The sequence below is a fragment of the Lissotriton vulgaris genome, chromosome 3_1 (genome assembly GCF_964263255.1).
Source record: "Lissotriton vulgaris chromosome 3_1, aLisVul1.2, whole genome shotgun sequence".
In the NCBI taxonomy this organism is placed as follows: Eukaryota; Metazoa; Chordata; class Amphibia; order Caudata; family Salamandridae; genus Lissotriton; species Lissotriton vulgaris.
Window position 1 is genome coordinate 130,812,260 of NC_141689.1, and position 20,092 is coordinate 130,832,351.

The window sequence follows — 20,092 nt, forward strand, 5'->3', positions numbered from 1 at the left end:
CATCCCAAAAGATCTTTGGTAAGATTGTAAAAAAAAGATTGAGTGGCCAGATGTTGAACCAAAGCGGGGGAAAGGAGGGACACCAGGCCCAGAAGTAGGGGAGTTATACAAAAAAGTAGTGGAACACTTGAAGTAGAAGGTACCTGAAGATAGGGTTGATTGGAGCAAGATTACAAGTACCAATCAGGAGAAAGATGAACGTGTGAATGCATACTTTGACCGCCTCCTGCAAGTATATAGGCAGAACAGTGGATTGAAAGATCTTATGGGAGATGCCATGCCAGCTCTGGTAACTACATTTGTACAAGGCCTCACGCCACCCATCAGAACACACTTGCAGACTTCTTTTGTCTGCTGGCAACAAGAGCCAATTGAGAAAGTCCTTTCAGCAGCCAAGTACTGCGCAGATTTCCAGACCAGTGCGCAGGCAATGGAGACAGAAAAATTAAAGAAAGAAAAAGTGAGGTTAATGGTAGCACAAGAACGGTTTTATAGCAATAACAGAGGTAGGGAAAGGAGCAGAGGGGGGGGGGCGAGGCGTAGGAAGACAGCAGACCGGTAGGACACCTTCCTTACCCCACAGATCAACCTCCCTGCCACCCCAAGGAACAGCATGCTTCTATTGCAAGGACCCTAATCATTGGAAAGCAGATTGTCCAATATTAAAGAAAAGAAATGAGGACAGTAGGTACAAACAGAACAGCGGGCAAGAGGGCAAACACCAGCACACCAACTACACCCGGCACACAGAGTACCGAGACAACACGCCACATGAAAATGAGTCCCAGCAGCAATGGGCAGGGGGGGAGGGATGGACTCCAGTAATGAATGACTAGCCCCCACCCCCACCCCCAGCATCATTGTAGGGATGCCTGAAAGTGGGAAACTGCGTGATAACAGCACCAGCAATAGCAGTAGATCAATCTGGACCATATGTAAAGGGAGAGGTATTGGGCAGGGTTGTTCCATTTCTAATTGATACAGGGGTTCAAAGATCAATGCTGAAGGCACTAACAACGCCTGAGGCTCCACTTTCTAGGACTACGATAACCGCAGTAGGCATGACTGGCTAACCTATTACAGAATACCTTACTGAGCCTCTAAAGTTTGTAGTAGGCACGATAACAGTGCACCACCAATTTATTCTTAGCAGATTTTGCCCTGTGAACTTGCTGGGGAGAGATCTGTTATGCAAATTACAATGCACCATACACTGCTCACCAACAGGGGTCTTTTTAGAGAGCAAGGCAAACGGTTTAATGATACAAGCCTTTATGACATGCACCGACCTCCAAATACCACTAGAATTACGCCATTGTGTGCCGCCGGAGGTCTGGGCAACAAGCGCCAATGACATAGGGCGGGTAATGAACTACCCACCGGTGCAGATAAAATTGAAGCCAGGGGCAGTTCTAAAAGAGTGCCACAATACAAGATCTCAAAAGAGGGGGGAGGAGGGCATCGCACCAGTGATAAAAGACCTCCTGAAGCAAGGAATTTTAAGAGAGATACAATACAGTCAATGTAACACCCTGATTCTCCCTGTGAAGAAGGGATCCAAGGGCCCAAACGGGGCCCCTGTCTACAGATTCACTCAAGACCTGAGAGAATTGAACAAAATAGTGTTGCCATCCTTCCCAGTGGTCCCAAACCCAGCAACAATATTATCTAATATACCTGTGTCGCCTACCACTTTCACCGTGATGGATCGTAGCTCTGCCTTTTTCACCATCCCCTTGCAACCTGACAGCCAACATTTCTTCTCCTTTAGTTTCAGACAAAAGAGGTTTTGTAGGACAAGGCTGGTGCAGGGCTATACAGAGTCACCATCCATTTTCACACATGCCCTAAAAACAGATTTAGACTCCCTGGTACTGAAGGAGGGGTCCACACTTATCCAGTATATTGACGATTTGCTATTGGCCTCGCCTTCAAAGGAAGCTTGTGTAAAGGACACCATCGCTGTCCTATGCCACTTAGCATTAAAGGGATACAAAGTCTCCTCAAAGAAATTACAGTTTTGCATCACCTCTGTGAAATACTTAGGCCATGAGTTAACAGAAGGAACAAGAAAACTGTTGCCAGACAGAATCTCGACAATAACACATTTTCCCAGACCCCGCACTCAGAAGGAAGTTGGGGCGTTCTTAGGGGTTGCAGGATATTGTCGTCACTGGATACCAAACTTCTCTCTCATTGCAAAACCCCTGCAGGCACTGACACACAAAGGCATACCTGAACTGTACCCTGGTCACAAGAATGCGAGACAGCCTTCAATGCGCTAAAAAGAGGATTGGAGGGAGCACCAGCGCTAGGCATACCAGATTTTGGAAAAGATTTTCATTTGTTTTGCCACGAGAAGGGGGGGTGCTCAATGGGGGTCTTGGCTCAGAAACATGGAGCTTTTTACCGCCCCGTGGCATACTATTCTGCCACGCTAGACCCAGTGGCTGCAGGGCTCCCACCGTGTCTGAAAGCAGTAGCAGCCACAGCACTTGCTGTGGAACAGTCAGACAACTTAGTGTTAGGACACACACTAGTGCTACATGTGCCACACGCCGTGGACACACTTCTGACATCCACTAAGACACAGCACCTCACCAATGCAGGCCTCACCAGGTATGAGTTGGTACTCCTGACACCACACATTATCATCAAGAGGTGTACCACTTTGAACCCTGCATGCTTGCTACCCACGGAGCATGAGCTGGAGGATTTTGATTCAGATGATTCCTTTCATGATTGTGCCTTGGCCATAGACAGGCATACTAAGATACGCCCAGACCTTAAAGACACACCACTCCCAGATGCTCAAGGAGATCTATTTGTAGATGGGCCATGTTTAAGGGATGACACAGGAGTATTACAAGCATCCTATGCGGTGGGCACAGCAACTAAATTATTGGAAGGAGGGAGGCTGACAGCAGCAAAACGTGCACAAGCGGCTGAACTTGTGGCACTTACCGGAGCATGTGCATGGGCTAAACGGAAGAAAGTAAATATATACACGGACAGTCAGTATACCTTCGGGGTAGTCCATGATGTTGGCCAGTTATGGTCAATGAGGGGGTTCCTTACATCAGCAGGCCAGCAGATACAGCATGCACAATTGATTTGTGACCTCCTCCTAGCGCTTCTACTACCTTTCAAGGTGGCCATAATAAAATGTGCTGCCCACACTTCATCAAAAGACCCCATCTCCAGAGGCAATGCTTTCATTGACCAAGAAGCAAAGAGAATAGCGCTTACAGACTGTGAGCGAGCTATGGTACAACTAGTAGACAACAGGACAGACACAAAAGAGGATAAGGGTTCACTGCATTTTGATCCAATACGTATTCAGAGGGATGCAGCTGACAATGAAAAAGAGGAGTGGAAGCAACAGGGATGCACACAAACAAAAGAGGGACTATGGGTAGGACCTAATGACAGGATATGCTTGCCTCCCACCATGCTCCCTTCAATGAGCAGATTGTTCCATGGACCCTCACACGTAGGACGTGATGGCATGATCAGATTGTTTTTCCAGTGTTGGTATAACTCGAAATTCCGCCAGACAGCAGAAAGGCTGTGCAAGCAGTGTTCTGTCTGTGCGCAGTACAACACTGGAAAAGGTACCCCAACTGCGCCTGGCCACTTCCCACCTCCCCATGGACCATTTGAAAGCCTTCAGCTAGATTTTATAGACATGCCCCCCACCCAGTCATATAGATTCGTTTTGGTCATCGTCTGTATGTTTAGCAAATGGACAGAGGCCTACCCCACCAAAAATTGTGATGCACAGAGACTGGCCAAATGTCTACTTAAGGAGCTATTGCCAAGATTTGGGGTACCCTCCCTCCTGGCATCCGACAATGGGCCTGCATTCATTTCCAACGTCATAAAGGGACTGTGCAAGGGATTGGCCATAAAACAAAAGCTACATTGCGCCTATCACCCGCCGGCAGCAGGGGCTGTCGAACGGAGAAATGGAATTCTGAAAAATAAAATCGCAAAGATTTGTGCGTCAACTGACCTCTCATGGGTAGATGCGCTGCCTCGAGCGCTTCTAGCAATGAGATGTACACCAGACAGAGTAACGAAGTTAAGTCCCCATGAAATAGTATTTGGCAGACCCATGCAAATACCAGGCCATATGTCAACAGCCCCCCTGTCAGTAATGGACGACTTATTGTTGTGTTACTGTAAAGAGTTAACCCATGTTTTACGTTACCTCCACTGCCTGGTGCTGACCTCCCTTCCAGAGGCCACGACGCCACCAGCCCATGATCTAAAAGCTGAAGACTGGATTTGGGTCAAAGCCCACACACGGAGGAATGCCAAGATGGAAGGGGCCAAGACAGGTCCTTCTAACGACGGCCACAGCTGTTAAGTGTGACGGCATAGCTTCGTGGATTCACGCGTCTCACACAAAAAAAGTAACGGACGGAGAAAGGACGCCACCGATTCAGATATCAGCCGCCGAGCCCAGCAGAGGATACCACCTTCGCTCTCACAGCAAACAGAAACATGAACAAACCAGTTAATCATCAACGGACTGCTGGCTAAATGCAATGCTCCTGACAAATAGACTTCGATCTGTGTCAATACAAGCCTGCGGACAACGGTCCAGGATACAATTAACCATTTTGTGCCCAGGAAGAGACATAACTGCAACTCTGACACTACTTGTACCAAGGCCACTATTGCTCAGTGAGCTAATACAATACATTTTTAATGACATTGCCTTTCCAGCTGGCCAAGAGCAAATTCCTGAGCAAGAGTTAACAGACCTACGTTTTGACATTCTCAATAGTTCTATTTTTGCGATACAGAGTACTGGTTCTAGCATTATTCAAAACCTTGAACACCATCCATTGTGCCACTTTTGCAACAGAAGTCACTGGTCCTAGACCTGTTCGAGACATTAAAAACAAAGGGAAGAGCAGTGGTTAAATGTTTGACTCTAAGGGTCAGCTAGCATAGCGCCAAGAGGAAGAAGAATAAATTTAGGGCCTATTCACAAGCCCGAGTGGACCAAGAATAAATGAGTGGACCAAGAATAAATTTAGGGCCTATTCACAAGCTCGAGTGGACCAAGAATAAATTTAGGGCCTATTCACAAGAAGATTGCATAGCATAGGGAAGGGAAAGATTTGTACAGAGTCATGCAGTCCACTGAGAGACACACATGTAACTGGAGAGCGGTGATTCTTGCAATATTGTTACCAGTTCCAGCGGTTATAGTAACAGCAATAATAATAGTATATTCTGCTGAGCTTGAAATACCACATCTTAATGGAAGGGTGGGGGATGGTAGTGATGGAACTGAGCCAACAAAATCCCCAAGAGACTATGAACAAAATATAACAATGAACATTACTGGTGTGGGGGTGGATGTGAATAAAGGAAACCAAGAAGGATTGTGGGATACGTACGAAGGAAACCAGTACATAGAAATGCTGAAAATGTATGTGACAATTTTGAATATATCTGGCTGCTATGTTTGCACCCACCTACCCACAGACGCCACACATAGTTTGAAGTACCACGTCCTGCCACTATCCAAATATGTAGGCTGGGTCCTGTTGCGGGACATGTTACAAAGTCAACACAGCATGTCTGTATCAGTATCGATAGGTACACCCTCTTCGGAAATACCGACTGTTGATCCCAGCGGTAGCAGTGGCTATAGTTATAGTAGAAGATTAACAGACCCTCCTCTCAGACCTAAGAAGATCCCTTGTATGAATATGCAGCCAACTAAGGGAGACTTAGAGATGATAAAGGGATTTGACATGGCGTCTAGAAACAAGGAATGGAAAAGCAGGGCAGGTTGGGATGACATAGAAACAGGCCACTTGAAAATACCAAGGTTCAGGGTGGGGAAAGTTCCAGCCCCCTCCTGCATCCTCAAGGAGGAAGTAGTAACACCCAAAAGAGTACTGGTTTTTCCGAAAGGAGCTACTAGAGCATGCACTTTTTCGGAACTGCTGTCCAAAGACAACTGGAAGGAGTTCATTTCATTTGGATGCACCTTCGAGGAGGTTGCTCAAGGAGAGCAGGGCCTATTTGATTGTGAGGACAGGATAAACAAGATAAAAGGCATACTACCCACAAAGGCAGTTCCCCAGATTTACATGGGAATGAGCACCTGTAACCACACAACCAGACTAACTCGAGTTAGGAGTCGTGACGAGCCGTCACCAGGTCTAATACTAGGCAATATCTATACCTCGGAACGGATACACCAGTTGTCCAGGATGATTGAAGATCTAGCGGACTCTACCACTGAGGCCTTAGGAAATATAACAGCAGAGCTCACCTCCATGAGGGCTGTCGTAATTCAAAACCGGATTGCTCTCGATATGATTCTGGCCAAGGAGGGAGGAGTCTGTTCCGTCCTCCATGAGGCATCTTCCCCAGCATATTCCCTGGCCAAGAGCCAATGCTGTGTATTCATTCCGGATAACAGTGTGAATATAATAAAAGCCATAAAAAAATTTAAGATATAAGTGATGAGCCCCACGGAATACACACAGGTAGTCTATAGGATGATGTGATAAAATGGTTCACAGGGTGGGGCTCATGGATACTTGAGGCAGTTATAATAATGGTAGCAGCCCTTTTGACACTGTGCCTCCTGATAAAAATATGCCCATCTTGTTGTGCAGCAATTTTCAGTTCCTATGCCAACTGCATATTCAGGAAAGGTGGTTCACCACACCACACTCATAAAGATGAGGATGAGGGACAGGAGATGATAAAGATGGATGACTTCTGATTAACATATGATTTAGTATCAGATTTGGGGATGAGGAAGCAGACATTTATATGATACCAAATACATATGTTTTCAGGCCTATAGTCTTCTTTGAACTACTAAAGAAAGACACCAGCAGAAATCCACAAAATGGTTGCATGCTCCATTTTGTGTGTCAAGTCAGCCTCAGTCAGCTGCAACGTGCAAAGCAACGCAAAGCTTCCGAGAACAAACACGCCAGCTTCCAGCTTTCAGCTTGTTATTGCTAAACATTGCATTTTCATTAAATGATGTCGACATGACCTGCCCTGGCCGGTCAAGTACGTGCCAAAGCCACGTACACTAGAAACGCAGATTACACCTTTAGGGGAAAACCCAAATCTGCTCTTGTAGATGACACATGGGCAGCAACATTAGAGTACAGGCACACTTTGAGCCTTAAAAGGGTATCACACCACATGTGCACTTCACTGATTGGCCCAGCAGGTCATAGCATGATCAAGATTACGTATGCTATGATGCCCATCCTGTGGGGGCTTATACCTATAAAATGTCTCTGCACTGTGATACCAATTGGGCACTCAGTAAGCTTTGCTGAGGTCTACGTGCTGCACGTATATTGCATTATGATTACATTCTAATTGGGTTCCCAATAAATCTTGCAAACTTAAACGTGCTGAGAGCGAATTGTTTATTTTACTGTTGTCATTGATCTTTTATTTTTGCAGTTAAATACTGAGCTTCTACACATACATTATAGTTTGTTCAGGAGTACATAGAGGAATTTCATAACTAATACTGTCTTTCCCTATTACATCAGTTGTATGGCATGACCCTTCTGTGTGTCTATATTCAAATATAAAGGTTCCCCTTCTAATTTATTATGCATATTTGTCTTTAAGCACACATCCTAAGGTAATCCCTTGTTCGTCTTAAAATGTAGTTGTATGTTTCACACAAAAACACATACGTTTAACTCATTGGGTGACACTGGTATTTTGATATGCCACAGGAAATCATTGGCTTTCTCTGTCCTGAATTCACTTTTAATGATCCTTCTACATAAGGAAGATGCTAACTACGTCAACTATTGCATAACATGTTTAAAGCTGTCTGTGCTGAAGTCATATAAGTCTACTATTTCTTTAAGTAACACAAACCTAGTGCTGCCAGTCTCCATTTTGCCATTGAATACGCTGCTTTATTAATGACCATCCATCCATGGGTCTGAGTGGTATGATTAGATGTCCAGTCATTTACATTACAAAATCTTTTTATAAGTGTTGGACTTGGCCCTCGCTACAGGGTCTTCCCCAAACTTTTTATCTTCATCCCTCCTGTCCTCTGAATTAATTTTTGTTGACATTAGAGCTCTCTGCACTCTGGTTTTGGAGTACGTTACCATTGTCAGTGATGTGCCTGGTCTCCCTCCTGAAGATGGTGGCGATTCCCCGTCTGCTCTATTTGTTCCGCAACTTGCCGATTTGGGTACCGGGCTCCTTTTTCCGGCAGCTTCGCTCTATGTCGATAGGCCTCATCCGGGGGGCGGGCAGAAGGCGGGTAGCTATGACTACAATGATGCGTCCGAGAGCTGATGGGGGACTAGCAGTGCCAGATTTTGAGTGGTACTATCTGGCGGCGCAACTACAATGGCTCACTCAGGCTATTGCCAGGGAGTTTCGGGGCCCAGACGGCCCTGAAGGACGCCGCATCCCTCAATATATTTTATCCTTCATAGTACTCCAGCAGAAGATGTTTCTTGAACCGCTCAATATGGAAGAGCACACATTCCGTCTATGTTGAAATAGGAGTCAGCTCAGAGCAGGATTCCCTCACCCGTATGCCCCGGAGATACCGTTGGGTATGAATGAATGAAAGGCGTTTAATAACGCGCAAACTTAGCCCCAGAGGGCATCAAGGCGCGATAACAACAAACAGAAAGTCCAAGCAACCAAGTAAAGACCACCAAAAGCGCGGCCTCTTATAAGCCTGAGAAAAAAGCCAGGTCTTTAGGCATTTCCTAAAGATCGACAGGAAGGCCTGACTAGAGATTTCAGAAGGGAGAGAGTTCCAAAGTTTTGGGGCTAAGGTGGAAAAAGCTCTACCACCCCATTTTGCCTTCACAACTCTGAGGACCGAGAGCAAATTCATAGATGCTAAACGAAGGGTTCTTTTGGGAGTATAAACACACAGAAGAGACCTGATACCCTCTGAGCCATGGACAGCACCATGAGCCAGACACAGAAGTTTGAAAGAGATCCTAGAGGGAATCTGAAGTCAGTGAAGATCCCTTCTGGCAAGAGTTGCCGAGGCTAGCCCAGGAAGGTTCAGGACCATCCTGGCCGCAGTGTTCTGCACCCTCTGAAGACGGTGGATGGAGCTCTTGTTAAAGCCACTGTAGAGGGCATTACACTAATCTAGCCTCGATGAGACCAAAGCAACTGTTGCTTGTTTCCGGGCTGCATGGGATAGATAGGGAGCAATCTTCCTCAACGTTCTTATGATGGCACAGCAGGTGGACACCGTTCTGTTTACCTGAGTGTTAAATGATAGAGCAGGATCAATTAGAACTCCAATGGTACTAGCAGAGAGGAGGGAAGAGGGCATTCCCCCAGGGAAGAAGGCCACCAGTGCTTTGACCATAGGTCCCGACTACCACCAATGACCATGATCTCGGTTTTATCCCAATTCAATTTTAAGAAATTTCGCACCATCCATTTGGAGACTGCCTCCATACATGCTCTAAACTAGAGAGCTGAATCGCTTGCCGTCTGGGTGATAGAGACCAGGATCTGTGTATTGTCGGCGTACGATAGTACTTCAAGGCCGAAGGATCTCACCACCTTAGCAAGTGGGGTAACGTAGATGTTGAATAGTAAAGGGCTCAATGAAGAGGCTTGTGGTACCCCACATTGCACTTCTTGAGAGGCGGAGAGGAAATTGCCCAACTTAACTCTCTGCTCCCTAAGATGTAGAAAGGAGGAGAGTAGACTGAGAGCGGTGCCCTCTACCCCAATATCCTTAAGCCTGGAGATCAGAATTGACGGGGACAAGGTGTCAAAAGCTGCTGTGAGATCTAACAACACCAGCAGAGTAGAATGTCCCTTGTCAACCTCCAGGCGGATAATGTTAATCACAACCGTGAGGGCAGACTCCGTGTTGGGAGATATCCAATAAATTAGAACTGTCAATGAAGGCAGAAAGATTACGATTGATATGGGCCTCAAGAATCTTGGCTGGGGCCGGAAGTAGGGAGATAGGACAAATGTTTGTTAACACTCCCGGGTCGAGAGAGGGCTTTTTGAGCAGTGGTTTGACAACAGCAGTCTTCCAGGAAGAGGGGAAAATCCCCTCACTGATGGCCATGTTCAAAACCTCTAGTAGCGGAGGGAGGACGACCCCTCTGCAGGTCTTTAAGGTTCTTAGAGGGCAGGGGTATAAGGGCGAGGATGACTTGGTGGTATCAAGAAGATGGTTAAGATCTTCTAAGGTCAAGAGTCAAGAGAGGGAAGCCGGTGAGACCCAATTTGGGATAGTCTCGTGCTCACTATGCCCCTGGAGTCAAGCTATCCTGGCTGAAGACGGCTGATAGCCAGAAACTGGTCCTAGGATTCTTGATTCCGGTCCAGGAAAGACATGGCTAGGCAGTTCGGTCTGGACTTTTCCCATGAGGCACAGGGTCTAGACTGATTTGCATATGGCCATGTCTGAACTGGGGTGGCTTGGTGAGAAAAATAACAATGGATTAAACCCAGATCTGTGACTGGGGGATGAATATTTTGCAATTGTGCAACATTCCGTCATCATCTTGTGTGTTTTGCTGTTCACCCTATGTGGGCAGGGTATGCCCAGACGTGGGTCCCGTGCTCACTACGCCACTGGAGTCAAGCTATCCTGGCTGAAGACGGCTGATAGCCAGAAACCGGCCCTAGGATGCTTCATTCCGGTCTAGGGAAGACATGGCTTGGCAGTTCGGTCTGGACTGTTCCCATGAGGCACAGGGTCAAGACTGATTTGCAAATGGCCATGTCTGAACTGGGGTGGCATGGTGAGCAAAATAGCAATGGATTAAACCCAGATCTGTGACTGGGGGTGAATGTTTTGCCATTGTGTAACATTCTATCCATCATCTTGTGTGTTTTGCTGTTCAGCTATGTGGGAAGGGTATGCCCAGATGTGGGTCCCATGCTCACTACGCCACTGGAGTCAAGCTATCCTGGCTGAAGATGGCTGATAGCCAGAAACCGGTTCTAGGATGCTTGATACCGGTCCAGGAAAGACATTGCTAGGCAGTTCGGTCTGGACTTTTCCCATGAGGCACAGGGTCAAGACTGATTTGCATACGGCCATGTCTGAACTTGGGTGGCTTGGTGAGCAAAATAACAATGGATTAAACCCAGATCTGTGACTGGGGGTGAATATTTTGCCTTTGTGCAACATGCCGTCATCATCTTGTGTGTTTTGCTGTTCACCCTATGTGGGCAGGGTATGCCCAGACATGGGTCCCATGCTCACTACACCACTGGAGTCAAGCTACCCTGGCTGAAGACGTCTGATAGCCAGAAACCGGTCCTAGGATGCTTCATTCCGGTCCAGGGAAGACATGGCTTGGCAGTTCGGTCTAGACTGTTCCCATGAGGCTCAGGGTCGACTGATTTGCATATGGCCATGTCTTAACTGAGGTGGCTTGAGAGTAAAATAACGATGGATGAAACCCAGATCTGTGACTGGGGGTGAATGTTTTGCCATTGTGCAACATTCCGTCCATCATCTTGTGTGTTTTGCATGTAAGAGTTGGCAAGGATTTCCGGTTATATATCTGGGCAATCCATTTTTTTGCCAATGGTCATGGCAAGTGAAAAACAGTGCCTACTGCATGGGTATAAGAAGATATCCTAATATTAATGTAAGATGATCAAATGCACCGGTCATCGATCTCCAGGCCCAGCTATGAAAATCAGCTGGCCCTGTCCAGTTTTTTTCCACCTATATTTAAAGTGTGGGATTTTGTATTTATAGGGCCACATACCATGGTGTATGTTTTTATGAAATTAGTCTCGAAGTCCAGATCTATCATAAATGATACATAATTAGTGATTAAAGTCTAAAGGCAATTGGCAGTTCGGGCAAGGAGCATTCATCCCCAGCATATAGTAGTGCAGGCACGGCCTTCCACTCTACATAAGGAACATCCTCCCCAGTAGAGACTAAAATCTGTCCAGATCATTAGTATAAAGTTATAAAAAACCAGGTCACCTAATGTCACAAATGTTGCAATCATAGAAAACAGATCACCAATTACATACTAATAAAATCTTCTCGGTTAACGTAATGTTATTGTTGATGTTTTTTTTCAGTGAATTTCTAAGGTTTTTAAATGCTAATTTCTAACTATATCGTGCCTGAAACCTCTGTTTTTTGAGTGAATTTCAGTGGTTTTTTAAATGCTGAATTCTAACTTTGCCAACAAAGGTAGGGCATGTGAAGAAAGGAAGAAAAGTACAGTAAGAAGAAAGAAAAATGCTGAAAGAGGCAACAGAAGTCCAGAAAGACAAAGAAAAGTGCAGGAAGAAGCAAGAGATGTGCAGAAAGAACCAACAGAGGAGGGGGCGGGCCTGATGTGACAAGGGTGCAAATGCGCCCTGTGGCGCATTATAAGTTAGGGGATTAAGTGCCCTTGAATCCTGAGGGTCCCTGGGCACCAACTATCCCACCAGTTACCTCCAGTATGCACCAGAGAGCTGCGTTGCAGAGAGGAGTTCAGAGGCCACGCCCCTTTTAACACTTCTCTCCAACGCAGCTCTTTGGCTCTTACTGGAGGTACCTGGTGGGCTAGTTGGCCCCCAGGGACCCTAAGGATTGAATGGGACTTAATCCCGCAATTTACAATGTGCCAGGGGTGCATTTGCACACTTGGTATGTCAGGCCTTCCCCCTCCCTGCACCACTTTGCAAATGCGTCCCCTGACACGTTGTAAATTGGAGGATTCATTTCCCTTGAGTCCTGAGTTCTGGCTGGTTGTTGTGAATGTTGAGGTGTGGTGTTGTCACGTCTTTTTGCAAGGGAGCGCCTACTCTGCATCTCATTAGCAATAGTTGCGGGGGTCATCTGTGGTGATGTTTTTTGCAGCTGCTATCGCAAGTAAAGTGGTGATATGGGCTGATAGCACCAGCTTGTGAATGGGGCGATACATAAATGTCCACTTTGGCTGCAATAAACTCTGGGATTACTCCTTGAAAATATGCCCCTTTGAATGAGCATGGCTAGTATATTTCCAACTAGAATGCAATCAAAAATAAAAGTTGCCAATTTTGTCAGTTCTCAATTTCAGATATATGTCTTCAGACAATCTTTGCTGGCAGCTTTTTATATGTTTGCCTAAAGAATCTCTGTGCAATTCTCAATAATGACTTTGAGGATAAATAAATGCAACACATCTTAGAACCTATTGTATTAACCTTAGCAGAATGAAAGGTTAAGTTGGAAACATACCTCTGACCTTGAGTTACCTTTGGGCAGGTGTGCAGGTGAATGAGGTCCCAAAAAATCTACTGTCTCACACAGTGGTCTAGGGTACCCTGACCACTTCCTCTTTCCATACCATTATTTCATCATATTCATCTCATCCAGGAGTTTACCTCTACATCATTTCTGTGTCAATATTATTACCTGGACTAAACTAAATGAAGATAATTGTAAATAGGTTTAGGGTTCAAAGAAGGGTTTGTTAGCGGACAATGAATATGTTTAGAGTTTACAGTTTGGGAAGGGTTTAAGAGAGGGTATGGGTAAGGTATATGTTTAGGATTAGGGTCAGTCTAATGATAAGATAATCGTGGGGGATACTTTAAGTGTTTGGATGGGGGTTTGGGTAAGAGCAAATATGTAGAGTTTATTGTTAGAGTAGGGTAAAGCATAGGTTTAAGAATAAGACAGGATTTAGGGAAAAACTATCTGTTGTGAAGAATTCACATGCTTGCATGCTCAAATATCACACGTTTACATGTCTGTATAGGTCAATCAATTGCATCAGTTCATTTACAAGAAGTAGATTTTCTTTGCATATTTATTTCAAGGAGTACAAACCCTACTCCTATCAGCCACACCAATCTATAGTTTGTTCTCTCTCATTTCCCAACCTAAAAAAGAATATAAACAGCATTAAACCTGTAATCGTTTGTAAGGTTGAAAGCCTTAGAGCTTAGGGGTGAGTACCGCCTTTTACTGCTTCCTCAAGCTTTGAATGGCCAAACCTGTGGAGTGACAATGTATGCATTCACTCTTTAAATTACACCATGCTGTTGTATGATTTTTCTTGCAGTTTTATAAACCACTCAACTCAAAGGTATTGGCAAGCTTTACTTTACAGTTGTATGCTTGAACTTTAGACACCTTGCACTCAAAACACAAGCGCATCATGATACGGCCCAGAACTCAGAAACCCAAAGAAGCAGGTATTCACCTGTGTGTCTGAGATCTGCTGGCAGAAAAACATGCACTACCTCTGAGATAATCTGGGTTAATATTAGGGGTGAGTAACGAATTCTGCTTTGCCATTGGAGTTCATGGATGTTTGCCCACTCACTGCGGACTGCGGAGTTTCGTAAACTCCATGAAGCAGAGCAGAGTTTTCCATCTCACACGGCTTGCCAATGTTAAGCTGGACCCCCTCCCGGTAATATTTTTTTTAGCGCCGCTGGTCACGGCAGGTTGCTACCAATCACGTTGAAAAATCTGCCGCTTGCGTGGATGAAGCTGCTGCTCCAGTAGAACATTTACTCGAGTGGCTGTGCGTGGTGCAGTTCGCACTGATTTTACAGTGTGGGACAAACTCCTGTTGCTAAAATTCAGCCCAGGCAGCATGACTTTTGGCACTCTACCGCTTGCAGAACTCCACGGAGCTCAGCAGACTATTTCTGGTGCTTTGCTCCAAGTAGCAGAACTTCACAAACTCCACCTAGGTCTAGCTACCATAGTGCTGGCACAGAAAAGTCATCATGATATGGCCCCAGAATTAAACTCCCTTTGTTACTGGCCCACAATTAGGATTTCAACTTTGCAGAGGCCGTGCATAATGGGAGCTACTGACTCAGAGCAAATCGCTTGTTTTATGCCTGCAGTGTGTAAAGCGATGTCTTTGTTCAGGTTAGTGCTTTATTTTCAGGCAGTACAACCTAGAAACAATGACTCTTTCTGTTTCTGAGCCGTGCTTTCTAAAATAATGCACTAACTCAGAGAAGCATTGGGTTAAATATGTTTACTTTTGACACATAAAAACATGCGCTGAGCCAATTATCCTACAGTCTCAACTCTTAGGGTCTTATTTACAAGACCAAGTACCATGCAAAGTTGGAGTTGTGTGACACAAACCTCTAAGTCAGATTCTTGAAGCATTACAAAGCCACTCTGCATGTCTCTGAGTGGCTTCAAATAGCGAGAGTAACGAAGTGCAGAGCTAAGCTCTGCATTGCGGTACTCTGCCCTGGGAAGGTGGTCAATGGATGTTCCATGCTTGTGCCCATGCTACTCCAATGGATTTTGACGCATCTCCAGATTTTAGAAGAACTTGTAAACTTGGGGATGTGCCAAAATCTTACACTTTCCCAGGGGAGGCGTACCTAGGATTAATAACTCAATTCCTCTTCCTTTCTTCCACTTACTATGTGTGTTGCATTCTGCCGCACACATAGAAAGAGGAATATACCCCAGGATTGTATTTGCGCAAGAAGGTGTCCTTACCAGCACAAAAACAATCCTGCATGCTTTTCAAGCACCCTTGTACCATGGTGCCAGGGTGACTGCATTGGCGCTAGGCAGCGCATTGTGCTCCGGTGCATTGTAAAGGACAGCAATGCACCATATCCCCCTAAATATGGTGCATTCCTGCCCTTTCCCTGTCATCCAGTGCAGCGCAGCACGGTAACGAAGGTAAGTTATGAGTAGTATCTTTACATCTTCACTCAGGTGGAGTCTCTGCCCTGAGTTCAGAGGTTCCGGCTGAGAGCAAAACTCCACCCCGAGTGCGGAAACTTCACCTCAAGTGCGGAAACTCCACCTCAAGTGCAGAAACTTCACCCCGAGTGCGGAAACTCCACCTAAAGTGCAAAAACTCCACCGAGTGCGGAAACTCCACCCAAAGTGCAGAAACTCAACCTCAAGTGCAGAAACTCCACCTGAATGCGGAAACTCCACCCAGAGTGTGGAAACTCCACCCAGAGTGCAGAAACTTCACCTCAAGTGTAGAAACTCCACCGAGTGCGGAAACTCCACCCAAAGTGCAGAAACTCAACCTCAAGTGCAGAAACTCCACCTGAATGCGGAAACTCCACCCAGAGTGTGGAAACTCCACCCAGAGTGCAGAAACTCCACCTCAAGTGCAGAAACTCCACCCCAAGTGCAGAAACTCCACCCAGAGTGCAGAAACACCACCACAAGTGTGTACGTAAAGATACTCCTTGCAACTTATCTTTGTTAATACCAAAAGTTGTGAACTTAGACTTCTTTGGTCTGAGTTTACCTTTGTGAATCGGGCCCAAAATAATTAGAATTTCTACCTAAGGAAGTTAATACCCAAAAATATGAAACAAATATTATGAATTGAATCGTATTTTCATTTTCTGTTGCAATATATAATGAAATTAACTTCATACCTGTGTTGTTAAGAGATTATAAATACAGAATTTTTCTGTAAGGCTAAAAAGCAAGATATTTACCAAATGTGTCCATTGTAGCGAGTCACTCTTTGTCTGATCCCTTCTGGGTGGGAATCCTGCAGAGCAGGCACTGTGAGAGCGTGGATAGCTGGTATGAGGTGCTGCACTGCATTTATAGATGAACATTTTAATTAATGCAGCTGGCTGAGTTTCATTGAGTAAATACACGCCATTTCTCATGACTTGCATTTCAGGTGACACACAGAACGAAAAGGAACCCAAGCTTCTCACGCAAATTCAGCAATTTCAAATGTCACCTGTTAAAAAAAATCACACTTTTTAGCTGATTAGATGAAAAATGTACCTAAATTGAACAACATTCGACCAGAACATTCGAGGCCATCTTTCCTTTCCTAAATTCCCTGCAATGGTTTGCAACTGAAGGAATATTTTGCAACTGGAAGGCTCCCAACATAAGGCAGGCCAGAGGGGCACCCCAAAATTCCTCGCTCGGCCACTGCATGTCTTAGGACGTCAGCACCAACTGAGCAGCTCTGCAAACCTTCCCTTCTAATCAGCAGTCATGCAGAAAACCACAACACTGAACAGAACACTAAAGAGACCTGGAAAAGTATTGTTGTAGAGTCTTGACTGGACATGGTATTTCACCAGGATAATCAACGCTATCCTTACAATCCTTTTACCCGACAAGGGCACTCCTTCCCTTTCGGATGTGTATGGCTAAGGTATGTTAGCAGTGAGGTCCTACAACATTGATCTACAAATATTGTCATTGTAGGTCACTTGATTGGCCTCATTTACAAGGTTTTGGACAGGGCAGCGCCGCAAGGACTTTTGCAGCCCTGCCGTGCTTCAAACGAAAAGGACAGGAATGTGCCTTATATATGAGATATGGCGCATTCCTCTCCTTATCCCCAACAATGGTGCACCGTGGGCTGCCATGAGCCAATGTAGGCAGCATTGTTCATCATACAAGGGTATCTGCATTGTAGGGGTTCTTGTTTTTGTGCAGGAATGGACACCTTCCAGGGCAAAAACAATCATTAGAGACATTTTCCTCTTTCTATGTGTGCAAGGAAAAACAAGGAGAAATAAAGTTATTTTTAATTGATGCCCCTTCCTTAGGAAAATAACGCATTCTCAAGTTTACGAAACCTTCTAAATCCAGAAATGTGTCAGATTTCATGGTTGTTGCGTGGGAATACCCACAGCAGCATCCGTGGAATGTTCCTTTCATGCAGAGTAATGTGTTAAAGGGGCCATATTTACAAGGCCATGAAAAGCCATGCAGGGTGACTTTGCGTGGCCTTGTAAATTTGGGAGGCACACTGCGACGCCAATGTCACTAAAAGTAAATGAGGCCCTATATGTGAATGTATTTCTTGTTATTATCTGAATCTCATATATGTGAAACCACACCCGTGTAAAACACTCTGTCACCCTTGGATGTGGCCTGCTCAATTCAAGACTCCTAAATAAACAATGAAATATATAGACTTGCATTGTATTAAAAACTGTTAAAATGTGTACACAAAAGTGTGCGCAGTTCACAAAGAAGTTTCCAGATCTATCGCATACCTTTGCTTGGATAAAGGTGAAACTTATACCATATAAAGAAAGGGGCTCCGCTATTGAAATCCAGCAGACAAGAAAAGACACAGAAATTATAATTTCATATCAAAATCCCTACTTATCCAGGTCAATGAGAGGAGTTCTTGGGAGAACATATTCTTGAGAAGCCACAGTGTACCTCCAGCATTCTCTGCCAGGCTTGCCTGAGGCCAGCTAAGAGATTTTACAGACCCTTCCTCCAGAGAGGCCTTTGGTGACAGGAGCCCTCATCTGATGTAAATATTGGCAATTCTTGTGTGCATCTCCTGTGGTCCTGTAAACATCCTTGGTCAACTTTATCCTTATAATACCACTCCAGTTTGAGTAACAAACCTGTGCGGAATAGTTGACTGTACTGGTCTTTCTGGCTGGTGAATCACAATGGCTAATTATCTTTGAGTTGCTGAGCCCGGGAAAATCACAGGAGTTTTGAAACTACATATGCAACATGGGACGAGGCCCAAATCACAGAGAACATGCCCTTGAAGCCTCCTTTTGGGTCAGCCATGTCAAGTCATTATATACCAATGATGGTCCAGCATACATGCAAAATGTAACACCCATTCCTGGAGACTACCTTGATCCTACCATCGAGATGACAGCCCCACCGGAAAAATCGTTGGTTTCCAAAATCTTAAAAAATATGAGACAAAACGCCGCACCGGGCCCCAATGGGCTTCCTGGGCATTTATTCAAGGCAAATATTGATTTTTGGATCAAAAACCTGACCCATCTGTACTCCGAATGCTGGCGCCGGGGGTAAGTTCCATATTCGTGGAGAGGCTCGCTTTTACAGCCTATTCACAAAAAAGGCCCAAAATCGGAACCCCCCAATTACCGCATGATTGCCTTGTTGGATATTGAGGATAAAGCTTATGCCAGCGCTATCTTGAGGGACCTCGCAGACTGGACAAGTGCAGCTGGCATTCTTCCATTCTGCCAAACCGGATTCCGACCTGGGTCAGCCACAGTTGATAACATCATAGCTCTCTCTTTCCTGGCGCATCGCGTACGGACAGGCAAAAGTCTTCCCCTCTTCGCCTGCTTTATTGACAACTCGGCGGCGTTTGATGGGGTCGACCGTGCAATTCTGTGGCCCAAGCTGGTCCAATGGAACATCAATCCGGGGCTGTTAAGAGCGATACAGTCCCTGTATCAAACTCTCAAGGGACCATGCTTCTGCTAAGATCTACACAGATAGAGGCCTAAAGCAAGGGTGTGTGCTAGCCCCATTACTATTCAACTTATACACAGCGGACATGGAGAGGGCCTTGACTGGCGCCGCCCTGGCCACTCCAAAGATCGGCGGGCACAAAATACACTTCATGCAATATGCGGATGACCTGGTCCTTTTGGACCACACAAGAATGGGGCTGCAAAAGGCGCTGATGGCACTGGCCGTATACAACGACAAAAATAGGCTTGTAGCTAATCGATCTAAATCAAAGGTAATTATATTCGGGCATTACCCAAGGAGGCTAGGTAATATTTTGCTGGAAAGTACACAGCGCTACATTTACTTGGGAATTTGCTTTCAGGAGTCGGGGCTCCCAAGTGCCCATCTAAAGTCAATCAAGGCCAAAGGTAAATCCATCACCTACGCCATCTGTAAGCTGCAAGCCTCCCTGTACAGCCCGTCTACCACAGCCATTAACAGAATGCTTCAAGCCAAGCTCATGCCAGTACTCAACTACGCCCTCCAGGCATTCCCGGGTAAATTGAGCCAGGAACTAGAAAAAATTAATTGCAGGGCATACAAGAAAGTTTTCCACCTCCCAAGCTGCACCATAAACACCCTCGTTTGCTTGGAGTTCTCACTCAACCAGCAAAACCTGGAAGAGCTGGCCGCCTTAAGCAAATATTATTTTCTAACTACGCCGGCACAAGAGAACACACTAAAGGAAGCCCTGAAATGCATTTTCAAAGAGCCCAGGAATCCTTGGTTGGCTTCCCTTGAAGTGGCTAAGGCCCATCTCAACCTCGCCATGGACTCCTGGAATTCGAAATATGTCACATACCCCACAATCAAAACTGGGACTAAAAAACAAGTGCGTGCACGGTCATG

The 20,092-nt window shown here is 45.5% G+C and overlaps 1 protein-coding gene across 1 annotated transcript in view; it reads right to left on the reverse strand.

Moving 5' to 3' along the window:
* LOC147726077 (uncharacterized) overlaps nucleotides 1-16,541 on the reverse strand; it is a 43,417-nt gene extending 26,876 nt beyond the window's left edge. Inside the window, exon 1 of the mRNA XM_086960191.1 lies at nucleotides 16,456-16,541. Within this exon, the coding sequence (XP_086816317.1) occupies nucleotides 16,456-16,468 (13 nt within the window). The 5' untranslated portion in view covers nucleotides 16,469-16,541. The remainder of the gene's footprint in view (nucleotides 1-16,455) is intronic.
* Nucleotides 16,542-20,092: the final 3,551 nt, after the last annotated feature.